We start from the raw sequence: 22316 nt of genomic DNA on the forward strand, positions 1-22316 counted from the left end.
AATAAATCTGGTGGTTCTTCACTATATATCATGTACAAAGTGGGCAGAATCCAACAATAAATTGATTGCGCTGGGTCCAGCGCAAACAGATTTGTCATGGTCCTTGTGGCATCTTTAACTTGCTATTTCTTTACCACTTTCAAATCAAAGAACACTTTCTAGACAGACCCATTTTCCAATTATAATAGATTTTATTTCTGCAGGCCATTGATAATCTTAAGCATTGTAATATTTTAGTTATCAACAAAACATGAAATCTGTACAATATTTACACATAACTTAAAAGCATTAGTTTTTTTTAAAACAATTACAATACAAACATTTTGCAATTAGACTAAGAAAATAAATATACAATTACCATGTTATACTGCAGATTATATATTAAATTATGATCATTCTTGATGAGAACAACACTAATTTGTGGCTGTTGTAACAAGAATGATTAATGTTCTTCTATATAGTTTCACTCATTCTAGCAATATTTAAAGTATTTTACAGTTGTTTAATTTTCAAATTAATGATTACAGTTTTGGAATATAAATTGATAAAAATATGTTGATAAAAACAATTGTTTTCCTTGTGTAGATGCAGCTAACTTGTTTATGCAAAAAAAAGTCATCCAACCACCTGCACTCTGGCCTCAGGCCAGCTGGGTCAGATGTGCTGCGTCATATTTACCCTTCGAAAGAAACTAATTTGTGCAAAAATTTTTTTTTAAATTGTAGTAACAGAATTTCACACAGCTGCACATTACCTTGGTTGAAGGTCCTGTCTTAACACTTTTTTTAAAAAAGATCAAGGCAGAAGAATGCCCAATAAACCATCCTCCTTTTTGGAGTTTATGTAGCTTCCTTCATTTTGTTCTAAAAAGCTTCCAAAGACTGGTATGTGGTTCAGCACCAACAGGCACCTCGGGGCTCGTCTGTCTGTGCAGGGTTACTTTTTATTGGCAATTCTTCTTTTCCTAGTGGCCAGCATGTCATAGAATGGGTCCTTGCTGATACTGGCTCTATATAAAAGAAAAAGCAATTATCTGTTCGTCCATGTCAGATTTTGAGAAGTTAAGCATCAAGATGCAGCTTTTCTGGCAACCCCTGCATGTTACCTTCAATGTCTTGAGGAGGAGAGGCCACTGTCCATTGTCTTTTGCAGTGTGCCTTCACAAGAATGTATAAAATAGATAGAATCAGCTCATGCCTCCATCTCTGGCTTCTCAGCTTTCTTCATCCCACCCTCTCACTCCAGCACTGAAAGTAGTGGATTTGGATACTTGATATTGTATTTGGAATTTTGTACGCTCCTAAATTAGCACCCATGCATAGCTGCCTGCAATTGCAGATGCCAGCAAACACAGATTTACATTGGTGATACCAAATAAGAGTACTATTGCGAGATGGATAAAGTGGTCACAAAAACATACTTTGACCATACATTTGTCTCTGCAGAAAACTAGTTATTAAGGTAGTGTCAAAATTTAGAGGCAGGAGTTTAACATTTGCAGCGAAATAGTATTGAAAGGGTTGCTAAGCCTACAAATCTAAATTTCAGTGGTCTAGGAAACAATGAGACTGTTTATATCAAAGCAATACACATCAACAACAAAAGAACACCCTCAAAGATCAAAATAGGGAGACTAGACTTTACTGGCTACTTGCTACAGAGGAACCTCGATTTTCCGAAGGAGATCTCTAGATCCCAATAGAGACGTTACATCAAAGACGTGTTTCAACAGTGATCGTGTCTTTTGTTTACAGTGATTAAACAGGCATAGTCTCCCACCTTCCCTACACTTTTCCAGGAGTTCCACAGAGGGTTGTACCCTAAACCCACCCCCCCCCCCTTCCCCACATAATCTCTCCACCATTGTCCTGTACAGGGCAGAGGTGGAACCTATTAATATACACTAAACCAGTAACGCCTTTATTATAATGTACCTTGAGTGACCTATTTTTAAGCTACATAGAATCCATTAGACCTGAACAAGTCTTGAATTCATACCTTGAAGGGCTTTTGTACTGCAGTGGTAATGATTGAGCCCATTCAATTCCCAAGTGCTCCAGAGATGTGTAATAGCATCTTTGCACAGGCTACTTAAAAATGAAATCACTTAGTCCTCATAACTGATATTCAGTCAGGTTTCTATAAAAAGTGAGGTCTGCAGATGCTGGAGATCAGAGCTGAAAATGTGTTGCTGGTTAAAGCGCAGCAGGTCAGGCAGCATCCAAAAGAACAGGAAATTCGACGTTTCGGGCATAAGCCTGATGAAGGGCTTATGCCCGAAACACTGAATTTCCTATTCCTTAAATGCTGCCTGACGTGCTGCACTTTAACCAGCAACACATTTTCAGTCAAGTTTCTGTGGCCATTTCAGAACTGTTAATGGTAAAGGTAGCAGAGTATTGAACCAAATATAAGATGGATGCTGTCCCAAGCAGATTAGTCACATACTGCAGCCAGTTTATTATTTTTGTAATCTATCTACAATTATACACTTGAGTAACACTTAACCTCATAGAATGATCTAACAGTAATTTCCCTCCCTCTGTGGCTCTTCTAGTGATTTAAAAAAATTAAAGGACCTGGAACAAATCAATTAATGCGATATACACAAGGCTAAAATAATATTCAGTTTCTTGTAAACACAGGAATGCCAAACTTAGCATGTCTAACTCTCTTTGCCAAGTGTTGCACATTACTGAGGACAAAGAATATCCATCCAAACTTATACATACTTGATCGATTTTATCCACTCATCTTTTTCCTCTGGTGTTGGTGCAGATATTCTGTAAACCACATGGTTGCCTTCAACTACCCGACCATCAGCTTCAGTCTTGCAGGCTTTGATTACCTGACCTTTGTGACTGGGATTGAAAAGTTCAAAGCAGTTCTAAGGGAAAAAACAGTCTAATGTTAAAACAGCAAGTAACTGACAATAGCACAGTCTATTGTAACTCAGCTGGTAGCACTTCTGTTGAATCTGACAGTTGAGTATTCAAGTCCTTTTCAGGCTTTGAACACAAATCTAGTTTCAGCATGCCAACGCGGTACTGCAAGTCCCCATCCTTTTTCATCTCATGAATTATGTTACATGGGTTAGATGTTCATGTCAGTAAATTCAATTTTGTCACTTTTCCTTCCCCTTCTCAAAATTATTCATTTTTAGTTACAGTTCTGCAAGTATACTCTGTAATATTACAGAGGAACCTCAATTATCCGAAGGACACGAGTGGACAGTATTTCGTTCGGTAAATCGAATGCTGGATAATAGAGGTTCCTCTGTACTCTTATCCAGAAAAGAATGAATCAACAGGATTTAAAACTGGAGGGAAACATATGTTTAAAGCATTGGCAAAACTCTCTACTCATTTGTCTGGGTACAGCAATGGATTTCAGGCATGAATTAAATATTAACTCTTGAATTATCAGGTACCTGAGAGAGAGCAATTGAGATTAAAATTCATTCAAGTCTGGTAATTAAGTTAAGACTAATTGAAAATACATCCTCTAAACCAGCATTTTTAATTTTGTGGTTTCCAAATTCTTACTCTCACACATGGTATGCAATGTAAATGAATCATGTATTCAGAAAGAAGCTTACTCACAGGTTTTCTTGGATCTTCAACTTCCCGAATGCTGAGATTCTCTAAAGGAATTATTCCTCTAGGTTCTTTGTCCTGTAATGATAAATTATTTTAAGGATTTCAAAATACAACACCAGCGCTTTGGATTCGAGTACACTTACTCAGCTCAGTGGGTTACACTGCATACCATGCAACATTGGTATAACCGCTTCACTTCTGTACGCAGAGATAATTGTTATACCATCACTGACAGGAGCATTAGATTAGATTACTTACAGTGTGGAAACAGGCCCTTCGGCCCAACACGTCCACACCGACCCACCGAAGCGCAACCCACCCATACCCATAATATTTACCCCTTACCTAACAATATGGGCAATTTAGCATGGCCAATTCACCTGACCTGCACATCTTTGGACTGTGGGAGGAAACCAGAGCACCCGGAGGAAACCCACGCAGACATGGGGAGAACGTGCAAACTCCACACAGTCATTCACCTGAGGCGGGAATTGAACCCAGGTCTCTGGTGCTGTGAGGCAGCAGTGCTAACCACTGTGCCGCCCACATTTGCACATTTATATTTAGGATGGAAATTAGCTCTGTAAAATTAAACTTACTAGGGTTAAAATTGACAACAACTTCTATCAATGTCCTACTAAACCTATTGTAAGCCCACAAGAATTCATTGTATGGGGTTAGAAGTAACATATCATGACTGCTTTCGGACAGGAGTAAATGCTAGATGAAGGAAGTGCGCACAGGTAATGCATAAAAATCCAGATAATGAATAAGGAAAACTAATTGAAAAATGAAGATGGCAATGTATTCTCCTCAAATCTTTCCGCCAATGTCACGGAGCAGGTTTGGGCAATAACAAAGCTTTGTTCAAAGGTTTTAGATTCTGTAAAGGTGAATATAGATTGGAAAATGCAACACCAGTATTCAAGAAGCAGGAGGAAGTAGTCCAGAACCTGACAGAGAAAAAGTGAGAGAATCCATCAGAGGCTATAGAAGGATATGTAGAGAGCACAGACAGAGGTTGTCAAGAGGAGGCAGAGGATATGCAAAGGAATATTGACAAGTTAATTCAGTCTGCAAAAAAATGCCAAATGGAGTAGAAGGTGGGGATATGTGAACTTGTTTATTTTGGCAAAAAGACTAGAAAAGTAGTACACTATTTCAAGTGAGTGTGCAGGTACAAGAAAAAGAAATGAAGCTCATTATAGAATTCTCTTCTGCAGAAGATAGCGAAGGCACAGTCTTTAAATTCATATGGTACAAACAGGCAAGCAGATTCCATGATCTTACTGAATGACCCACTCCTGCTCCCAAATCTTTATTGCACCTAAATATTTCATCAGTCTTGACACAATTACTGCAACTGGTTAGCTTTAAGTATCTATTAGTATAAATAATGTATTAGTCCACAAACTCAGACAACTTACTGTTGTGTATTCAAAGTAATAGAGGCAATTGTCTGTGAGAATGAACCATCGACGTTTCCAAGTTTTTACTCTTCCTCCTGATGTAAATTAAGTTTTAGAAGCATTATAAAACACATTTAAAGCACTTTTCTTAAAACTCAGATGACTAATGTATTACATTCATACTTTCTTTTCCTACCACACAATGACTTATTAAACCAGTTCAAATATTCTTGTTATAAATCCCATCTGTTTAAGTCCACAAGTGATCCTCTGTGGCATTATACATATTTCCGTCTTCACATTCAAGAGGCACATAAATGTTATTTTTGAAAAACATGGTGAACTTGCAGAGGGGCCACATTTCCCCAGAAGAAAACCTGATTTTTTTTTATTCATGCGCTGAACATTCAGTAAAGAATATTTATACCAGCTGAACCTAATTCAAATCTCCAGGATGTTTTGGCATATCTAATTACTAATAGATCTTCACTAAATCCTTGTAAAAATCTTTTTCTGAGCTAGAGGGGAGAAAACAATCTTTCCTTTACTAACATCTGTAGCCATTTTACAACGAGACAAGTGAATAGTGGTTCTGATCAGAATCTGGGTGTTACAAAGAAGCAAAAACAAACTTGGTGAACAAAGAGCTGCAGCACTAAACAAAACTTACCACATTAACTCAACACATGTAGAGTTAGTAGATAGCAACCTAGAATCTTAACTCTACCTTATATTTCAACCAGTGTTCTTTTCTTGGGGACAGAAGGTATTTATGACTGGATTGCAACTCCTTAGTAGGAATTCATTCCAGATGATAATCTACAGCATTAAAAAACTGTTCTGCTCCCATTTTGTTTTTGCCAATAGACGTGCTAATTCTGGCCCTACTTCTAGTTGAAAGGATTTCTCCTTGTTCACTAGCAAAGCCATAACTTTGAGGTTTTAACAGAGATTCAATGTCCTTCAATAAGAGAAACAATTCTGGACAAAATACTTTCAAGCAGAGATTTAAAGATTTAGTCTTGTTCTCTAAAGTACAAGGATGACATATGCTTTTAGAACTAGAAGATTCTTAGAATATGCTCTGAATAATGAGGGCTGAGTTGTCAGCTACATTCCAGTGTGCAATGAAATGTAGTAATTGGCACAAATTTCAGAAAGCTATTTACACTTTGTGCAAAACAAAACCATAAACTGTTTACAGATCTGCAAACTTACAGTTAACCATGAAGAACCCAGTATCAGCATGCAATATTCTATCCTTCCCAGTTTCTGAGCAGGCAGCAGATTTGGTTATTTTAAAAATTATCTTCAAACATCTTACTTGAAGGGTATGACAGGCCAGAATATTTATCATTGCAATCAAGATCTATGAAGGAGCATCCTTCAAGACAAGTTAACAGGGCTCCAGTCAAAGAGAAAACAGCCAATGAAAATGCTAACGTTTAGAACATGATAAGTTAACATTGCCTGTCAACAGCATAAGATTTGCAAACACTGCCCAAAGTATAAATATGAAGTGCCTGTTGCGAGGTAACAACAGCCTCTTGTATAGAGGAAAAGGAAATGCTCATCTTCTCAGTACAACATTCTGTACCTTTGATTATGGGACCAGAGAGAAATCAGATACAGATTAGTTTGAATTATGAAACGTCCACTTCATCTCATATTTCAGTACTGGTGCAGGCAAGATAGTTGAGAAGAAAACAGTTTCATCAATGAAGATGCTAACAATCCTTGAGCAATATTGTAGGTGTACAGCAGAAAGCGGATCAGATCTCGGTGAAATTGCAACTACACAGTGAAGTGTTATCGCAGGAGGCACTTCACAACAACAACTTATTAAAGAAAAGAAAAATACAAAAAGGAAGGAAAAACTGAAGTTAAGTAATGCAAACGAGTCAAGAGGATCTGGAAGCTCCTCTGGTACGTACCTCCTAATGCAGAATAAGCAGAGACAGCCAGTCATAGAACAGAAAGGTGACAGGTCATAGGCCATAAGGAAAACAAGAAGGCACATTTAAGCCAATTTTATAAAAAAAACTAGAGCAAACAAACACACAAATCAATAGAAAAATCACAAATAATGCAAGAAAAAGAGACATGTACAAATCATAACTCTGAAAGTGCCACTTGCTTTGTATGTGAAAAGTTGAAGCAGTCAACAAATGTAACAACCATGCAACTCACTTCAGTATTGTGAAAAAAAAAGCACTAAGTCAAATGGTTTATGTTTATAAATAATGTTTCTAACACCACTATCCAATATATTTGTTGAATAATGGAACTGTAAATCAGCGTCATTGTATTTTAACATCCTTTCAATGTACAACATACAAGAACCTTCTTGTATAAACAGAAAAACCACCTACAGTAGATTTCCAGACAAAAATCAAGGTTGTAGTAGTTATTTCTCATGCATTATTTATCCTGAAGAGTCTTCTGGGGCATGTGACAGTTAATGCCCAAGTGTTTTTCTTTAGGACACTGGGTGCGGTCAACATATGAAGTATTCAGGTCTGAATTAGATGCACTAGCAATCAGATAGACACTCGAAACGTAATTTTTTTAAAACAAAGTCAAAGTCAGACAGTATGGTGTAACAGAAGACACATCAGGGATGAAATAAACAATGCTAATATGTGTCAGTGCTAGACATGGTAAGGCAATTTAATAGCACCCTGAGAGCTTTTGGCATTACCATTTAGGAAAGCAGCAGATACATAGGAAATGAAACTTGAAAGAATTCCAAAACCCAATATCACCCTGATTAAAATGAAAAAGGTAGATGGGAATTAGGCAATTCACTGCTACCTTTTTTGTGCAACTGATAATTTCATCAACTCATTCCCATTTGGATGTGATGACTATTGCTATGATATGACCCCCCCCCACAATACTGTTAGATAGGGACTTAGAGGATTTTGACCCAGATAAGAAGCCAGAGTGATAGATTTCCAGTCGAATGAAAGCAGCAAAAACAAGACAATGAAACTATTTAAAATGTTCTCTCAGCATTTCTCATGCAAGGTTGACCTGACCCAGTATAATACCAATACTACTGCAGAGGTCCACAGATTACACTGAGTTTAACCTCTCTTCATTCCACACAGTAGTACAGAGACTTCTAGAGTGCCTTATCCCAGTAGCACAGCTGAAGCCCCAAGACATAAGTGGGAACTTTGAATTTGAACATCATAGCAGAAGGATTTCCACTTGGCTGTGCAGAAGCTCCTGACAGACCTTCCATGGAAATCAACAAGCTTAGCACACTTCTCACACAATTGGAGAACCCCACCCCATTGGTGAAAGACACTTTATTACATTCCATTTGAAGTGTTTTTCAGAATCCCAAGATTTCCAAAGAGTTTCACTGTCACAAAGAAAGAAACACTGCACTCTCTCTGTGGAGAAGCTCCAACAAACAGCAGGTGTGACCAGGATTGCTGTTTGAGGATTGAATTTTGGCCCATGATATTAGAAAGAAACTTCCTCATCCCTCATGCAGCACTTTTTGAAACTTGATCCAAGGGATCAGAAAGGGTCTTGTTTTACTGTCGTATCCATCAGTGGAGCACCTCCTGAGTACTACACTGGACTGTGTTTAGATTTTGGACTTTGGCTCGAGTCCAACCAAGCTGAAATAAGGCTTAGGTAACAAACCTCAAATGTTCTGTAATATTGTATAGAATACGATTAGCCAAACTAACCTAATTTTAATAGCCAGCCTTCTCGATCAGGGTTAAAAAACGTGTGGGTCAAATCATTCCCATCATCTTCTGGGATTTTGAAAGGTTCATTCTTAATACTATCATATAAGTTCTGCAGAAGGATGGGAAAAAGAAACATTAACATGAATCTAATGCACATGCTTCAATTACAAAGAATTACAAAATATTTACAACATAGAAATAGGCCATTTGCTTCAACTGGTTTATACCAATGTTCCATTCATCCTCTTCCAACCCTCCCATATCATCCCATCAGCACAACTTCCTATACCTTTCTCCTTTCTGCATTTATCCAACTTTCCCTAAAACCCAACCATGCTATTCACATCAAATATTCCTTGTGATAGCAAGTTCCACATTCTAACCACTCTCTCACAATAAGGAAGTTTCTCCTGAATTTCTTATCGGATTTATTACTGGCCTCTAGATTTCAATTTCCTCTTGAGTGGAAGCATCTCTAGATTACTCTGTCAAACTCCGTCATAATTTTAAAAGACCTTTGCAGGTTACTCCATGGTATTCTGTTTTCCAGAAAAAAACCCTAGTATAAATTCTCAGTTCTAGAATGCTTGCATCATTTACTGGTAAAATACTTAAATCATTCCAATCTGAGCTCACTTTTTCACAGCACATTACTTTTGAAGAGGAAACTAAAGTTGCAAGAGCTAAAATGATGAGTTATTTGTTGCCCTGCTTTTCCTCAGAGTGGCACAACTGGATCTTCTTACCTTGAAAGCAGGCATGGCCATTTACACATCAGAAATGACACCTCTGACAGCAGTATATTGTTGGACAGTCAGCCTACATCAAGTGCTGAAGTTCGGCAGTAGGTTTTTAGCCCATCTCTTTCTGACTCATTAGGTTGAAGTGCTAACCTCTCATTATTGGTGGGGATGGTGCAGGCTTGAAAGAGTTTTGTCTAAACACTCACCCTTAGCAATTCCTCTGGGAGGTCTCCTCCTTCATTAATGCCCCGATTCATGGATATAAATCTTTCCACTGCAGGTTTGTCCCTCACATTAGGGTTGTGCAAACTTGTATTTAGCATAATTATGGCAAATGAAAGCACATAGCAAGTGTCTGTGGGGAGAAAGAAAAGTGAAGTCAGCACATGCTCCATGATTCCCTTCACCCTTGCACATTCAGCTTTCACTATTTTAATTTAAAGGTTACACTTCAACACTCTCCCCTAAAATAAATCACTCGTGGCTTTCCGTAGCTCTCAGGACAAAAGTAAAACAAAGGCAAGACCCAGAAGGGTGTTAAAGAAAAAACAAAAGCAAGAAATTACTGCAGCACTGCCCCCACACGCTACTTATGGATTTAATACAACTAACCTGTTGACTGGAACACCCCAGGATTGCACTGACAATATCGAGAGGCAAATGCTTCCATCATTCGATCTATTTTCTGTGCCTCACCTGGCAACCTGAAGCTCCATAGAAACTGCCTATCGGATAAAAACAAGATGGACAGCTGTAAGTGCCTGGATCTATAAGCTTTTAAGCTCTGACTGAAGAGGTGCCAAGTGCTTATTGATTTCAACGAGTGCTACAAATTGTTCCATTGCTTGCTACTTGAACAGCTTGAAGCAATCACTGACAAAAATATTACTGCACATCCTATCAAGTGTTCATTGTTTAAAAACTCAACATATTGGCATAAAGTATACAAATCCATCCTCCTACTCACACTACAAACTCAATGATCTGTGGAATGCAATTTGTGTAGTTATTGGTGCCTCAGGACAGAATTATTAAACACATTATCCAAATTCCCAACATTTTGCTGAAGTGTTATAAAAGTTATCGGAGTATAGCTTCCATTGCAGTGCCACATTCAAAATACATCCCGTTTAATTCATTGAAAAAGCAACATAAAGATAACCTCAAACAATCACACAAGCAGTACCCTAATCAGAGTTGTCTTGATCACCTCAGGATACCCCAAAACACTACAAGCCAATGAAGTACTTTTTGAAGTGCATTCATTGTTTTTTTAGGAAATACACTTGCCAATTATACACAGCAAGCTCCATCAAAATGACCAACATAACTAAAAACATCTAGCTGAGTTAAATGTCAGCAAAATACTAAAAAGGTGCTGTCCAGCTCATTTTGAGCACTGTCCTGGATCTGTATGTCCACCTGAAAGGGGCAGGTGGAGCCTTGGTTATTCTCTGATCCAATACTGCACCAGAACAGTCAGTCTGGATCATGTGTTCAGGTCTTGCAATGGGGCCTCAACACACAACCTTTCAATTCAGGGGACTGGAACACTATTCACTAAGCCAAGTTCGTACCTAATGCCCATTCTGTTCCCATTCTTCCTCACCATATCTCAAGTATTTAGAGAGAAGAATATACACAGGAAGCTATAAAATAAAATGGCACTGTATTTGGGAATATGTAAGCTCAATGTGGATGCCTTTGCATTGGACTTTAATGCTAAACTTGTAGGAAAAGGAGACACAAACCTCAAAGCTTGTACTAAATGAAGGTCAGCAAACTCATGAAGTTCAACAAATGCTTGAAGAACCTTGAGGTTAAATTCATCTCTGCAACGAGGAAAGAAAATACACAACGAATTAAATATCTTTGCAATAAATCCTAACAAATTTGACCAAATGTGCTGGCTTTGAATTTTCCTGTTCATAGTCTCAGTTCATTTAGCTCTTTCCCCACAAATGTGAAAATTCTTAGCAAGTTTGAGAAGATTTGTAACTCAAATTGGAGGTTCTGGGCAACACCACAGAAAATGACATCACCAACCCAAAGAAACCCAAACACAAATAGAAAGCAGGAATCCTGAACAGTGCTTCGCCTGGAGACCTCTGAAGATGTTACCTAGCAGGGTGACGAAACATCTGGAAATTAACCTTCCAGCTCAGCGAGCAAACCTACATTCATGTGAAAATTCTCTTTTCAAATGTTTATCTTTTCCTTGAGAAAGTTGAGACTAAACCTGCTTCTAAGACATTCTAGATCACAACTGGGTGTGTAAATAAAAATACCTCTTCCCCAGATTAGTTCTTAGCCAATTTCCTTAAACTTGGGTGTCCTGGATACCAACCAGTCCTATCAATGGAAAATCCTTTCCCATTTATCTTATCAAAGCCACTCATTTTTAAATACCTCTAAAATTCTCTTTGAAAAGGGTGGAAACAAACAGTGTACACCAAATCTTTGTTATCTGTGGGGGATAAGGGCTCAGATCTCCCACAAATAACACAAAAAACCAAATAGTGCAATCATCAATATCCCAAATCCACGGCAAAGAATCACAAAAATCGGGACCTGTCAGTTGTCGGAGGAAATCAGGTTTGGGGCCAACCCTGCGAGAATCCTGATCATGGATAGTGAATGTGTGTAATAACAAGGGGAGAGTGTAATGGAGCTTCTATATTAAATGTTCCTTCCTAATCACTATTAACACAAGCATCTGCACACCCTTTGAGAACATGTATAAACAATTTAAAACCTAGAAATGTGTTGAGAAGTTTGCTTCCGCCATAGGGTCTGAACAAAAAATGCAACATACCCTCCATTGATTTTAGACACTTGGTAGTACAGTACTTGAGAATTTTGCTGAAAAAAGCATGTTGTCGAAGCTTTTCTTCATCTTACACTCATTAGAACGGACTTGCAAGAGCACAATCTCAAAGGGATCGACAATCTACGTTATATGATATGAAAATGCTGATTGCATGTCCAATTGCTAACTGGATTTGGTATTCTTGCAATTCTGTTTTGAGGAGTGCAGGAGAAAATGCTTCCAAAGCATGTCGCTTTTTCCATACACCTCAAGTCAACTGATTTAACAAGTTTTATTAATAGATTGTTCTATTATGTAATGGAGGAGAATAGAGCAAGGCCGCTTCACAAGAACTGGGCAGCACGGTGGCTCAGTGGTTAGCCATGCTGCCTCTCAGCGCCAAGGACCATGGTTTGATTCTACCCTTAAGCAACTTTCTGTGTGGAGTTTCTACCTGTGTCTGCGTTTCCACCTGTACAGGTTAGGTGGATTGGCTATGCTAAATTGCCCCATAGTGTCCAGGGATATGCTGGCTAAGTGGATTAGGCATGGGAACTGCAGGATTACAAGGATAGGGTAAGGGGGTGGGTCTGGGTGGGATGCTTTTTAACGGTTCAATGTGGACTCAATAGACCAAGTGGCCTGCTTCGCACTGTAGGGAATCTATGATTTTAAGCTATGGAAGCAATTGTGGATTGTCTTAAATACTCAGTCTGCTGTCTCAGCACAGACTGATTTCATAGAATCATACAATGATTGCATTACCAGTTCTAACTATGCTCACTTACAGAAAGAGCAACTCATCTAGTCTCCTCCCTGTAACCTGAGAAAAATCTCTTCAGGTGAATCTGCCTCTAGCGTGCTCTCTGGCAATGTATTCCAGATCTTAAGCCAGTCACACTTAAAGACTTTTGCCACAAAAGTGGACAAGGAACATACAAATATCCCCCCTGGCTCATTAAGGCCCTTTATGGAAGGAAGTCAGAGGTTCTATCAATGATAGAACCACCCAGTGAGCTCAACCATCTTCACAGAAATGAAGGAGGGTAACTGACCTATTCAGTGAGTAATATCCAATATAGTACATTTCCTAACTTGTGCTGTTATGGACGAGCATGTTGCTTAAATCTAAACCTGAATAAATTCCAAAAACACTATGGTGTAAAAGACCAGGATTACATTTTTAAAAAATCAACACTATCCATCTCCACATCAACCCTCACAACTATTGCTGCACAAGAACTACTAAAAAATACACTTTCCCTCACTACATACACAGCACCGACCTGATGTCAGGTAGAACCATTAGCTAACCCATATATAAATTCCTACTGTAGCCTATAACATGAGCGAATACTTACCTTTCACCCAAATAATCACCAATGACTGTTTTGTTTAATCCTTCACCTTTGTATAAAAACTGGGCAATGTCTTCTGGAGTGTTCTGGAGCAGGTCATTTTCAATTAGAAACTGGATCCCCTGCAATTAGATAAAACAAAACTCAGAACTCCTGGTGCACAATACCAACTTTTAACCGAGATTCTGAGGCCTCCTCAACTCTCCTATTCCCCTCCCTGACTCCTAACTTGTATCACATTTGCAGAGGCACCTTATCTGAGTGACCATTCTGCCACTGAGATGCATGGACAGCATGTACAAACAAGCTGGTTACCCCACACACGCACATTCCAGCAGAAATCACCAAATTGTAATCAGGAACAGAAATCTAGGAGTGACCAGAACATCACAAGTCGGGGAGGAGGAAAATGCAACAATTACTTTCTCTAAGCTAAATTATGGAGCACAGGTGAAGCTTCCAGAAACTGCCTCAACATATAGCTAGTGTACACTGTTAATGTCCCTACCTATGGGCCAGAAGACCCTGGGTTGAAGTCTCACCAGATCGAGATGAGTCATAACACGTGAACTGGTCAATATTTCTATCTACAGTTAGTAGATTCGGGGAATCTACAACAAGAACAGGATTGGGTTCTACAATGCTCCCACAGTTGAACAGCATGCCAGCATTCCTACTAACATACCTTGGTAAACATATGAATAGGAGAAAGTGAGGACTGCAGATGCTGGAGACCAGAGTTGAAAAGTGTGGTGCTGGAAAAACACAGCAGACCAGGCAGCATCCGAGGAGGAGAATCGACGTTCCAGGCATAAGCCCTTCTTCAGGAATGGCTTATTCCTGAAGAAGGGCTTATGCTCGAAATGTCAATTCTCCTGCTCCTCGGATGTTGCCTGGCCTGCTGTGTTTTTCCAGCACCACACTTTTCAATACATATGAATAGCACCACTTGGATAAGGGAACACCGATAAGAAACAGAAGTTGATGTTTTAAAAAGGTGTCGATGGGTTTGCTGTTATACCAAGATTACAAATAACTTACCAAAGTGGACAAATTCTTTAAGTACATTTCAATTCAGTATCTTAATCTGCTTTAAAAAATCTTATTGCAGTAACAGTATGCGACCTCTAAAGTGGACAGCCTAACCAGTAGACACTTTGCAACAGTGGAAAGTTTCAAGTTTAACGTATTTGAATTCTGAAGAGATCCTTTAATCTTCCTTCATTAAAAACTGAATAAAGTAAAGTTTCAAAACAGACTTTTTTTTAAAAGATCAAATGTAGCTATTGAGGGATTTAAAAAGTAGGTGGAATCAAGAAACAGCAGTTTTGATTGCACTGAATACAGCCTTCAAGGTGTGAATAGCCTCTTCCTATTCCTATTTTTTGGAAAGGAAGCCATTCCCAACACAATGCCAACTTCTGGAACCAAAATACAAAACATTTTTAATGTTTATGAAATTTCATGCAATCCTTGATTCCACAATTACACCGGTTTGCTGTCTGTCTGTTGCAAAACATTGTGGCAAAGTTTACTCAATGGCTAAAACATTGAAAGACAACCAACTCACCAATCTGATTGGATGCTTCATTAAAGTGGGAAAGAAATATTATCATAGGCACATAAATGTCACAGATCTGAAAAAAGGTATTAAATGTAATAATAAACAGAATGGGCTTTCCAGTGGTGGAAGATTAAGAGTCAGATGGCACAGATTCAAAAGAAACTGGCAAAAGCAACAAGAAGAACTGTTTCCACACAGTAATTGACTATGATTTGAAATGCACAGCCTGAGAGTTGGGTGCAAAGAGGGCCAAGTGAGGCTTGTTTAAAGGAATTGGATCATTATCTGAAGGAAATGTGCAAGGCTGGAAGGAATAGTAATGAAGTTGCTCATTCAGATATTCAACACAAACATGACACATTAAGGGGCAACATGGCGACTCAGTGGTTAGCACGGATGCCTCATAGTGCTGGGGATCCAAGTTCAACTCCAGCCTCAGGTAACCATGCAAACTCTACACAGACCAGACAAACCACGTGGGTTTCCTCCGAGTGCTCCTTCCTCCCACAGTCCAAAGATGTGCAGGTTAGGTGGACTGGCCATGCTAAATTGTCCATAGTGTCCATAGATGTGATGCGATGTGTAGGTCGAATGACCTCCTTCAGTGCAGGGACCATTCTATGTAAGACATGGGCTCCTCTGGCCACATTAGCTCAATTTTAAAATTCTGGATCAAACATACCTTAAGGCCCATCCCACCTATCTCTATAAACTCCTAACTCTATAATCCTCGAAGGTATCCAACTGTCTCTAATTCTGGCCTCTTGCACAGTCTCAATTTTCATCACTTCACTATCACAACCATCCTGTCCCCCTAGCTCTTGAATTCCACCCATCCACCTCCCTAACTTTCTCATCCTTTTATGACACTCCTTAAAATTTACTACTTTAACTTCTTTTCAGATCTGTGACACTTATGTGCCAACATTTAGTCCCATGGTCTGATATCTCTTAATGTGGCTCAAAGTACAATTTTATCTGATAGAAGCATCGTTGGACCTAAACCTGTGTAATGGCCATCATTAAATACAAGTACTTTTTAATCATCATTTTTCACAAGTCAATAAATGGAAGTAATATCTTGTAATAGTAGGAAGAAAATCAATTTAAATAGATCACCAGGAATAACATAAGCTACAAAATTAGATTCATGTAAGGCACAGCTAGAGGTTGCAAGTGAAAAACAGTAAGATTGGTATTCTGCAAGAACAGCTTTAAATCAGCTAAAGGTCCCACATAGTTCTAAGTCCATCTAGCAAAACTATTCATTTGCCCTATTTATGTGAAGTACAAATTTTCCATCTCAGGTTAGATGACCTGCAGTGCTCATGCTCATTCCTCTTCTATTTCCCAAAGTACTGGAGTCAGCAAAGAGAGGACAGCATTCCAATTGGTTGTAATTAAAGTTTTTATACTTTAATTACACTCCTGCCAGGGAATTCTCTACATTTAAAATTGCCTTGGCTTGCTAAATAACTATCCCCTGGCTAAGCAACACATCTGTAAAATATTTTGCTGAAATCTTAGAGAGTATAGTTACCAGATTAGGACAAAGTGCATTCCTTCCGATGCTTGAAAGTTATTTATTCTCATGGTTTTCCTTCTTTTCATCCTCAGCAAGCAGCATCAATCCATTCTTGTCAAATACCCTCTCAACATAGTATATCAGCTTATCTAACCACTACAAGGACTGATAAGAGAAACAAAATAAACAAACTATCCAGCATCAACTGGGACTTCGAGAGTGACAATAGGTCACAGCTCTGTCACTTCTGCAAGACCTGCTTATTAACTCCCTACTTGTGTCATAATTGGGAGAGTTGACTCACAAACTAGTTAGGAAACATAAGGTATGATTCTATGGGAATGACTATGCCCCAGCCATCACCCTGCCTTTATACTACACCGTACTGCCAGTTCAGAAAGGAGGAAGCTACCATACATGTCTTCAACATAAACTCTACAAGTCATGAAACCTCATGGCATCAGGTAAGCAAACTGCCTGTTGATCACCTGCAGACCTCACTCTTGGCTGATGATCAGTTCTCCTGCATGCTGAATTACCACCCTGAAGCAGCACTGAGAAAGGTAAAGACATTGAATTAACTCTGAATGGGGACAAGAAGTGACTCAGTATCACCATTACTGACCGAATTGGCTGAGGTCAAAAGGACATAGTTCAAGGCTGAGTCTGCAGGTGGTGACAGACTGAGCAAGGGTAAAGCAATCTTGACCTCATCCTCACCAATCTTCCTACAGCAAATGTATCTGGCGATGACAGCATTAGTGGGAGTGACAGTGAGACCAAGTCCCATCCTCACATTCAGGATTCTCTCCATCGTGTTCTGTTACACCTCCACCATGCACAAAGACGTTTTGATCAGGTCTAGCAACTCAAGACTGGACATCCAAGAGGTGCCAAGGAGCATCCGAGCAGAATTATATTCAAGCACAATCATGGTCTGCAAATCCCCCACTCTAACATTACCACCAAACCAGAGATCAACCCTGGTTCATTGAAAAGATCAAAAAGGCAAGCCTGGAACAGCACTCGACATGCCTGAAAATGAGGTGTCAACCTGAATTATAATACAACACAAGATTACTTGCATAATAAGCAGTTTGTGACAAACGGGGCTAAGCGATACCACAAGCAACTGATCAGAATAAAGCTCTGCAGTCTTACCACATCCAGTAATGAATGGTGATGGCCTATTAAACAACTCACCAGAGGAGGTGGTTCCACAAATATCCCCATCTTCAATGATAGAGAGCCCAGCACATCAGTGCAAAAGATAAGGGTGAAGTATTTGACAGCATCTTCAGGCATAACTGCTCAATGAATGATCCATCTTGGCCTCCTTCTGAGATCTCCAGTAACATGGATTCCAGTCAATTCAATTCACTCCACACAACATTAAGGAATACTTGAAAGCAGTGGAAGCTGCAAAGGCTATGGGGCCCTTAAACATTCAGCCAATAGTACTGAAGTGTGCTCCAGACCTTGCCACACCCCTTGCCAAGCTGTTCCAGTACAGTCATAATGCTGCCATCTACTGATGAAATGGAAAATTACACAGGTTTGTCCTATTCACAAAAAAAAGTCAAGTCCAAATCAGCCAACTACTGCCCCAGGTACTCTTGACCAAAGTGATGAAAAATGTCATTGACACTGCAATCAAACAACACTTAAATGGCCTATTCAATGATATTGTGCGATCAAACAATACTTAATGACGTTCAGTTTGGATTCTGCCAGGCACACTCAGCTCCTGATCCATCCCTATGCAGAAGAAATGAAATTGGGGGGAGAAAGAGAGAGAGAGAGGAGGAGAAGAGAAGAGAAAAGGGAAAGTTATGTCCTCCACGTCAACCTGGCATCTAACCAAGTTTGGCACTGAAGAACCCTGGCAAAACCTGGAATTAACAGGAAATGTCAGGGGGCAGGAACTATCCACTGTTTGGAGTCATTTCAAGCACAAAGGTAGATAGCTGTGATTGTTGGAGGTCAATCATCTCAGCCATGCGGCATTAGTGCAGGAGTTCCTCGGGGTACAGTCTGATGCCCGTCTTCAGCTGCTTCATCAATTGCCTCCCCCAATTACAAGGTCAGGAGCTTGTTTTTTTAAACATTCATGGAACGTAGGCGTTGCTGGCTTGGCTAGCATTTATTGCCCATCTAAGTGGTTCTTGAGAAGGTGGTAGGGGAGCTGTATTCTTAAACCACTACAATCCATGTACTGTAAGTACACTCATAATGCAGTTATGGAGTTAGTTCCAGGATTTTGACTCAGCAACACAAAGTACGGATATTAACTGATATTAATGGATAATGCCCATTAACAACTTCCCAGTATTCAGTGTCCATATGCAGCAAGATCTGAACAAATATCCAGGCCAGGGTTGAAATGTATAATCCGATTTCCTAAATGCGAAGCTGTGACCAACTCCAACAAGAATGAATCTAATCATCCCCCCATGGCATTCAACAGCATTACCAACAATGAATTTCCACTACCTACAACCCCACCCCCCCCCCCCCCAAACCAAACTATTAACATTATGGGGGTTACCACTGACTATTAAACTAAATTGGACAGGGCACAATAGTGTGGCTACAACAGCAGGTGGATCCTAGGAATTCTGCATCAACCAACTCATCTGACTCTCAAAGCCTATCTATAAGCAAAAGTCAGGACTGTGATGGAATACCGCTGCAACAAATTTTTAAAAACTTAACACCACCTGGATCAAAGCAGTTCATATGAATGGCAGCCCATCTGACACCTTCAACATTTACTCCACCACCACGCAATGACAGCACGTACCATCAATAAACTGCACTGCAGTAACTCATCCAGGTTCCTTTGAAAGCACCTTCCAAATCCACTACCTTTACCACCTGTAAGAACAATAGCAGGAGATAGATGGGATCACCACCACCTGTAAGTGTTCCTCCAAGCCACTTGCCATCCTGACTAGGAACTATAGCACAGTTGCTTTGCTGTCGTTTGGTTCAGATCACAAAACATCTTTCCTCACAGCACTGCAGGAATCTCTACCATGTGGATAGCTCAAAACATCAGCTCACAAATTTTCAAGGGCAATTTGACTTGGGCAATAAATACACAGCTTCGTCAGCAACATCCACATCTCATTTATGATTTTTTTTTAAATTTCTGTTTCACCTCTATTAAAATAAAGTCTGCAAATGCTCTTTTCATGCACACATTAAATCCCCATCACCCTCCCCCAAATTTCTGGGCCTGAAACATCAATTCTAATTTCTGTGTACAGATGCTGCCAGACTTGCTGAGCATTTCCAGCAATTTGTTTTTTCTTCAGATCTAACCTTGCCCCTATACAGTTGATCAGCAGCAAAATGGTAGAAAAAATTGTCAACAGAACTATCAAGCAGCACTGTCTCAGCAATAAGCTGCTCACCAATATTCAGTTTGAATTCCAACAGGGCTGCACACCTTCTGACCTCACTACAGCTTAGTCAAAATATGACTAGAGATGAACTCCAGGGGTGAGCTGGGACTGAAACTCCATCTACCTGCACACCCCACACCTGGGGCTCTCAAACAACAGGCTTTCCTTCGAATCACTAGGGGTATTAAGTCCTCTTTAGAATTCTAAAGAGGAGAACGGAGAAGGCTTTTTAAATTCTTTGCAATGAAACCATGATCCCTGGAGCATCGCATGCTGAGGGGTAACCCTGCAGAGGTTTATAAAATCATAAGAGACACGAATAGGATAACTAGAGGGCACAGCTTGAAGGTGAAAGGAGAAAGATTTAAAAGGAACCTAAGGGACATTTTCACGGAGACAGTGATGTATGTATGGAATGAGCTGCCAGAAGATTCTTCCTGCTCCTCAGATGGTGCCTGACCTGTTGTGCTTTTCCAGCACTACTCTAATCTAGACTATGATTTCTAGCATCTGCCGTCCTCACTTTTGCCTAGAAGTGTTGGTGGAGGCTAGTACAATTACAACATTTGAAAGACATCTGGATGGGTTTATGAGTAGGAAGGATTTAGAAGGATATGGGCCAAATGCTGGCAAATGGGACTAAATTAATTTAGAATATCTGGCCAGCAAGGACGAGTTGGACCGAATAGTCTATTTCCATGCTGTACATCTCTATGACGCGATAATAATCTAATGAATCAGAATAAAAAATTAATTACCTTCTTGGGATCCATGTTGAATTTCTTTCTCCCCATAGCCATTTGTTTATTCCTCTGAGTTGTTTTACTGCAAGAATTGAAAGAGGAATTTTAAAAAGTGAGGAATTACAAGTTTTTAACCCTTTACTATTGAGATTGCAGCACTGCAACTTGTGATTGTTCTCCCATCTAATAAACACAGGGACATGAATCCCACTAAGAATATAAGAAATAGGATTTATCCTTTTGAGCCCACTTCACTATTCAATAAGATTATGCAGATTTTCTACCTTACATTTATCCTCATTGTCCTCGATTTCACTGGCATCTGGATATTTATTGCTCTCTGTCTTGAATATACTCAATAACTCCAATAGTTATTGGTAATGTCCGCAGTCAATCTTGCAGTGATTTAATCTGGACTGGAATCACATGACAGAGGCTGCAAAGGTCAAGTTAATGAATAATTCAAAATCACTGCTTCTTTCCCAGAGTTGCCTGGGTTACCAGAGTCATGATTTGGTGTTGGTTAGTCACAGGTCACACTTTCAGAGGAACAAGTTTTACTGCCTGATGCTAACACTATCAATGCTCAATAACTGGGAACAGCATCTCAGAATAAAGGTCAAGCCATTTCGGTCTGCCATGAGGAGGAATGTCTTCAATCAAAATGGTATTTTTATTCATCAGACCGTGGAAACTCAGTCATTGATGGTATTCAATATAGATCTATAGGTTTTTGATGTCATTAATATCTAGAAGAAATTATGAAAGCATGGGAAGAAGGTGGAGAGGCGGATGATCAGCTATATCTAAGTTTTGGGAAGTGTAGTTGGTTGGTTGGTGGTGGTGTCGTGCTGAATGTCTAAATCTTGCTTCTATGTTTTTGTTATTATTTCTTTATGTAGATTGTGTAAAGTTGTAAAGAAGAGTTGATCCCATTAGCTGATGACACTTCCGGTAGAATTTTGCATGGATTTAGAAATTCTGTGCAAGATACAAAGAGGGTTAAGAGAGAAGCTTTTTATTTACATGTGAATACTGTAGTAATGATTAGGAACTCACTGTCTAACTGGAGAGCGAAAGATTTACGATTTCGACAGTGAATTAGAAGGGCGTTTGAAGGAAATAAATTTGCAGAATCATATGATTCTAACAGGGGGAATGGAACTAAGTGGACTACAATACACAGAGCTGTGTAGACTCAAATGAGCCAAATGACCTCCTTCTACTGTAATGACTGACTGTAAAACCACAAAACCCCTCTGTATTTGCAAAAAATGAACTGAATTCAACTCCCTTTCAGTTGGCAATGCCCTCCTCCCCAAGTTACCAACATGAGTGCCAAACCTACACTCAACCTGTCTCCACTGACAGGTGAGTCGTTTGTTCCATCTTCAACCTACAGTCAGCGAAGCCATTCAAAATAATCCTGCAGCTTTAGTTCTT

At 39.4% G+C, this 22316-nt stretch overlaps 1 protein-coding gene across 4 annotated transcripts in view; it reads right to left on the reverse strand.

Annotated features, from left to right (window-relative positions):
- Positions 1-342: 342 nt before the first annotated feature.
- cyth3a (cytohesin 3a) overlaps positions 343-22316 on the reverse strand; it is a 70493-nt gene continuing 48519 nt past the window's right edge. For all 4 annotated transcript variants that reach the window (XM_060840203.1, XM_060840205.1, XM_060840204.1 and 1 more), the window contains exons 4-13: positions 20889-20955; positions 13635-13753; positions 11216-11296; positions 10077-10189; positions 9671-9819; positions 8719-8830; positions 5027-5103; positions 3603-3674; positions 2733-2887; positions 343-1009 (exon numbers count right to left, since the gene is read on the reverse strand). In XM_060840203.1, coding sequence (XP_060696186.1) covers positions 937-1009; positions 2733-2887; positions 3603-3674; positions 5027-5103; positions 8719-8830; positions 9671-9819; positions 10077-10189; positions 11216-11296; positions 13635-13753; positions 20889-20955 — 1018 coding nt within the window. In that variant the 3' untranslated portion in view covers positions 343-936. The remainder of the gene's footprint in view (positions 1010-2732; positions 2888-3602; positions 3675-5026; positions 5104-8718; positions 8831-9670; positions 9820-10076; positions 10190-11215; positions 11297-13634; positions 13754-20888; positions 20956-22316) is intronic.

This window comes from Hemiscyllium ocellatum, chromosome 20, assembly GCF_020745735.1.
Source record: "Hemiscyllium ocellatum isolate sHemOce1 chromosome 20, sHemOce1.pat.X.cur, whole genome shotgun sequence".
Taxonomy (NCBI): domain Eukaryota; kingdom Metazoa; phylum Chordata; class Chondrichthyes; order Orectolobiformes; family Hemiscylliidae; genus Hemiscyllium; species Hemiscyllium ocellatum.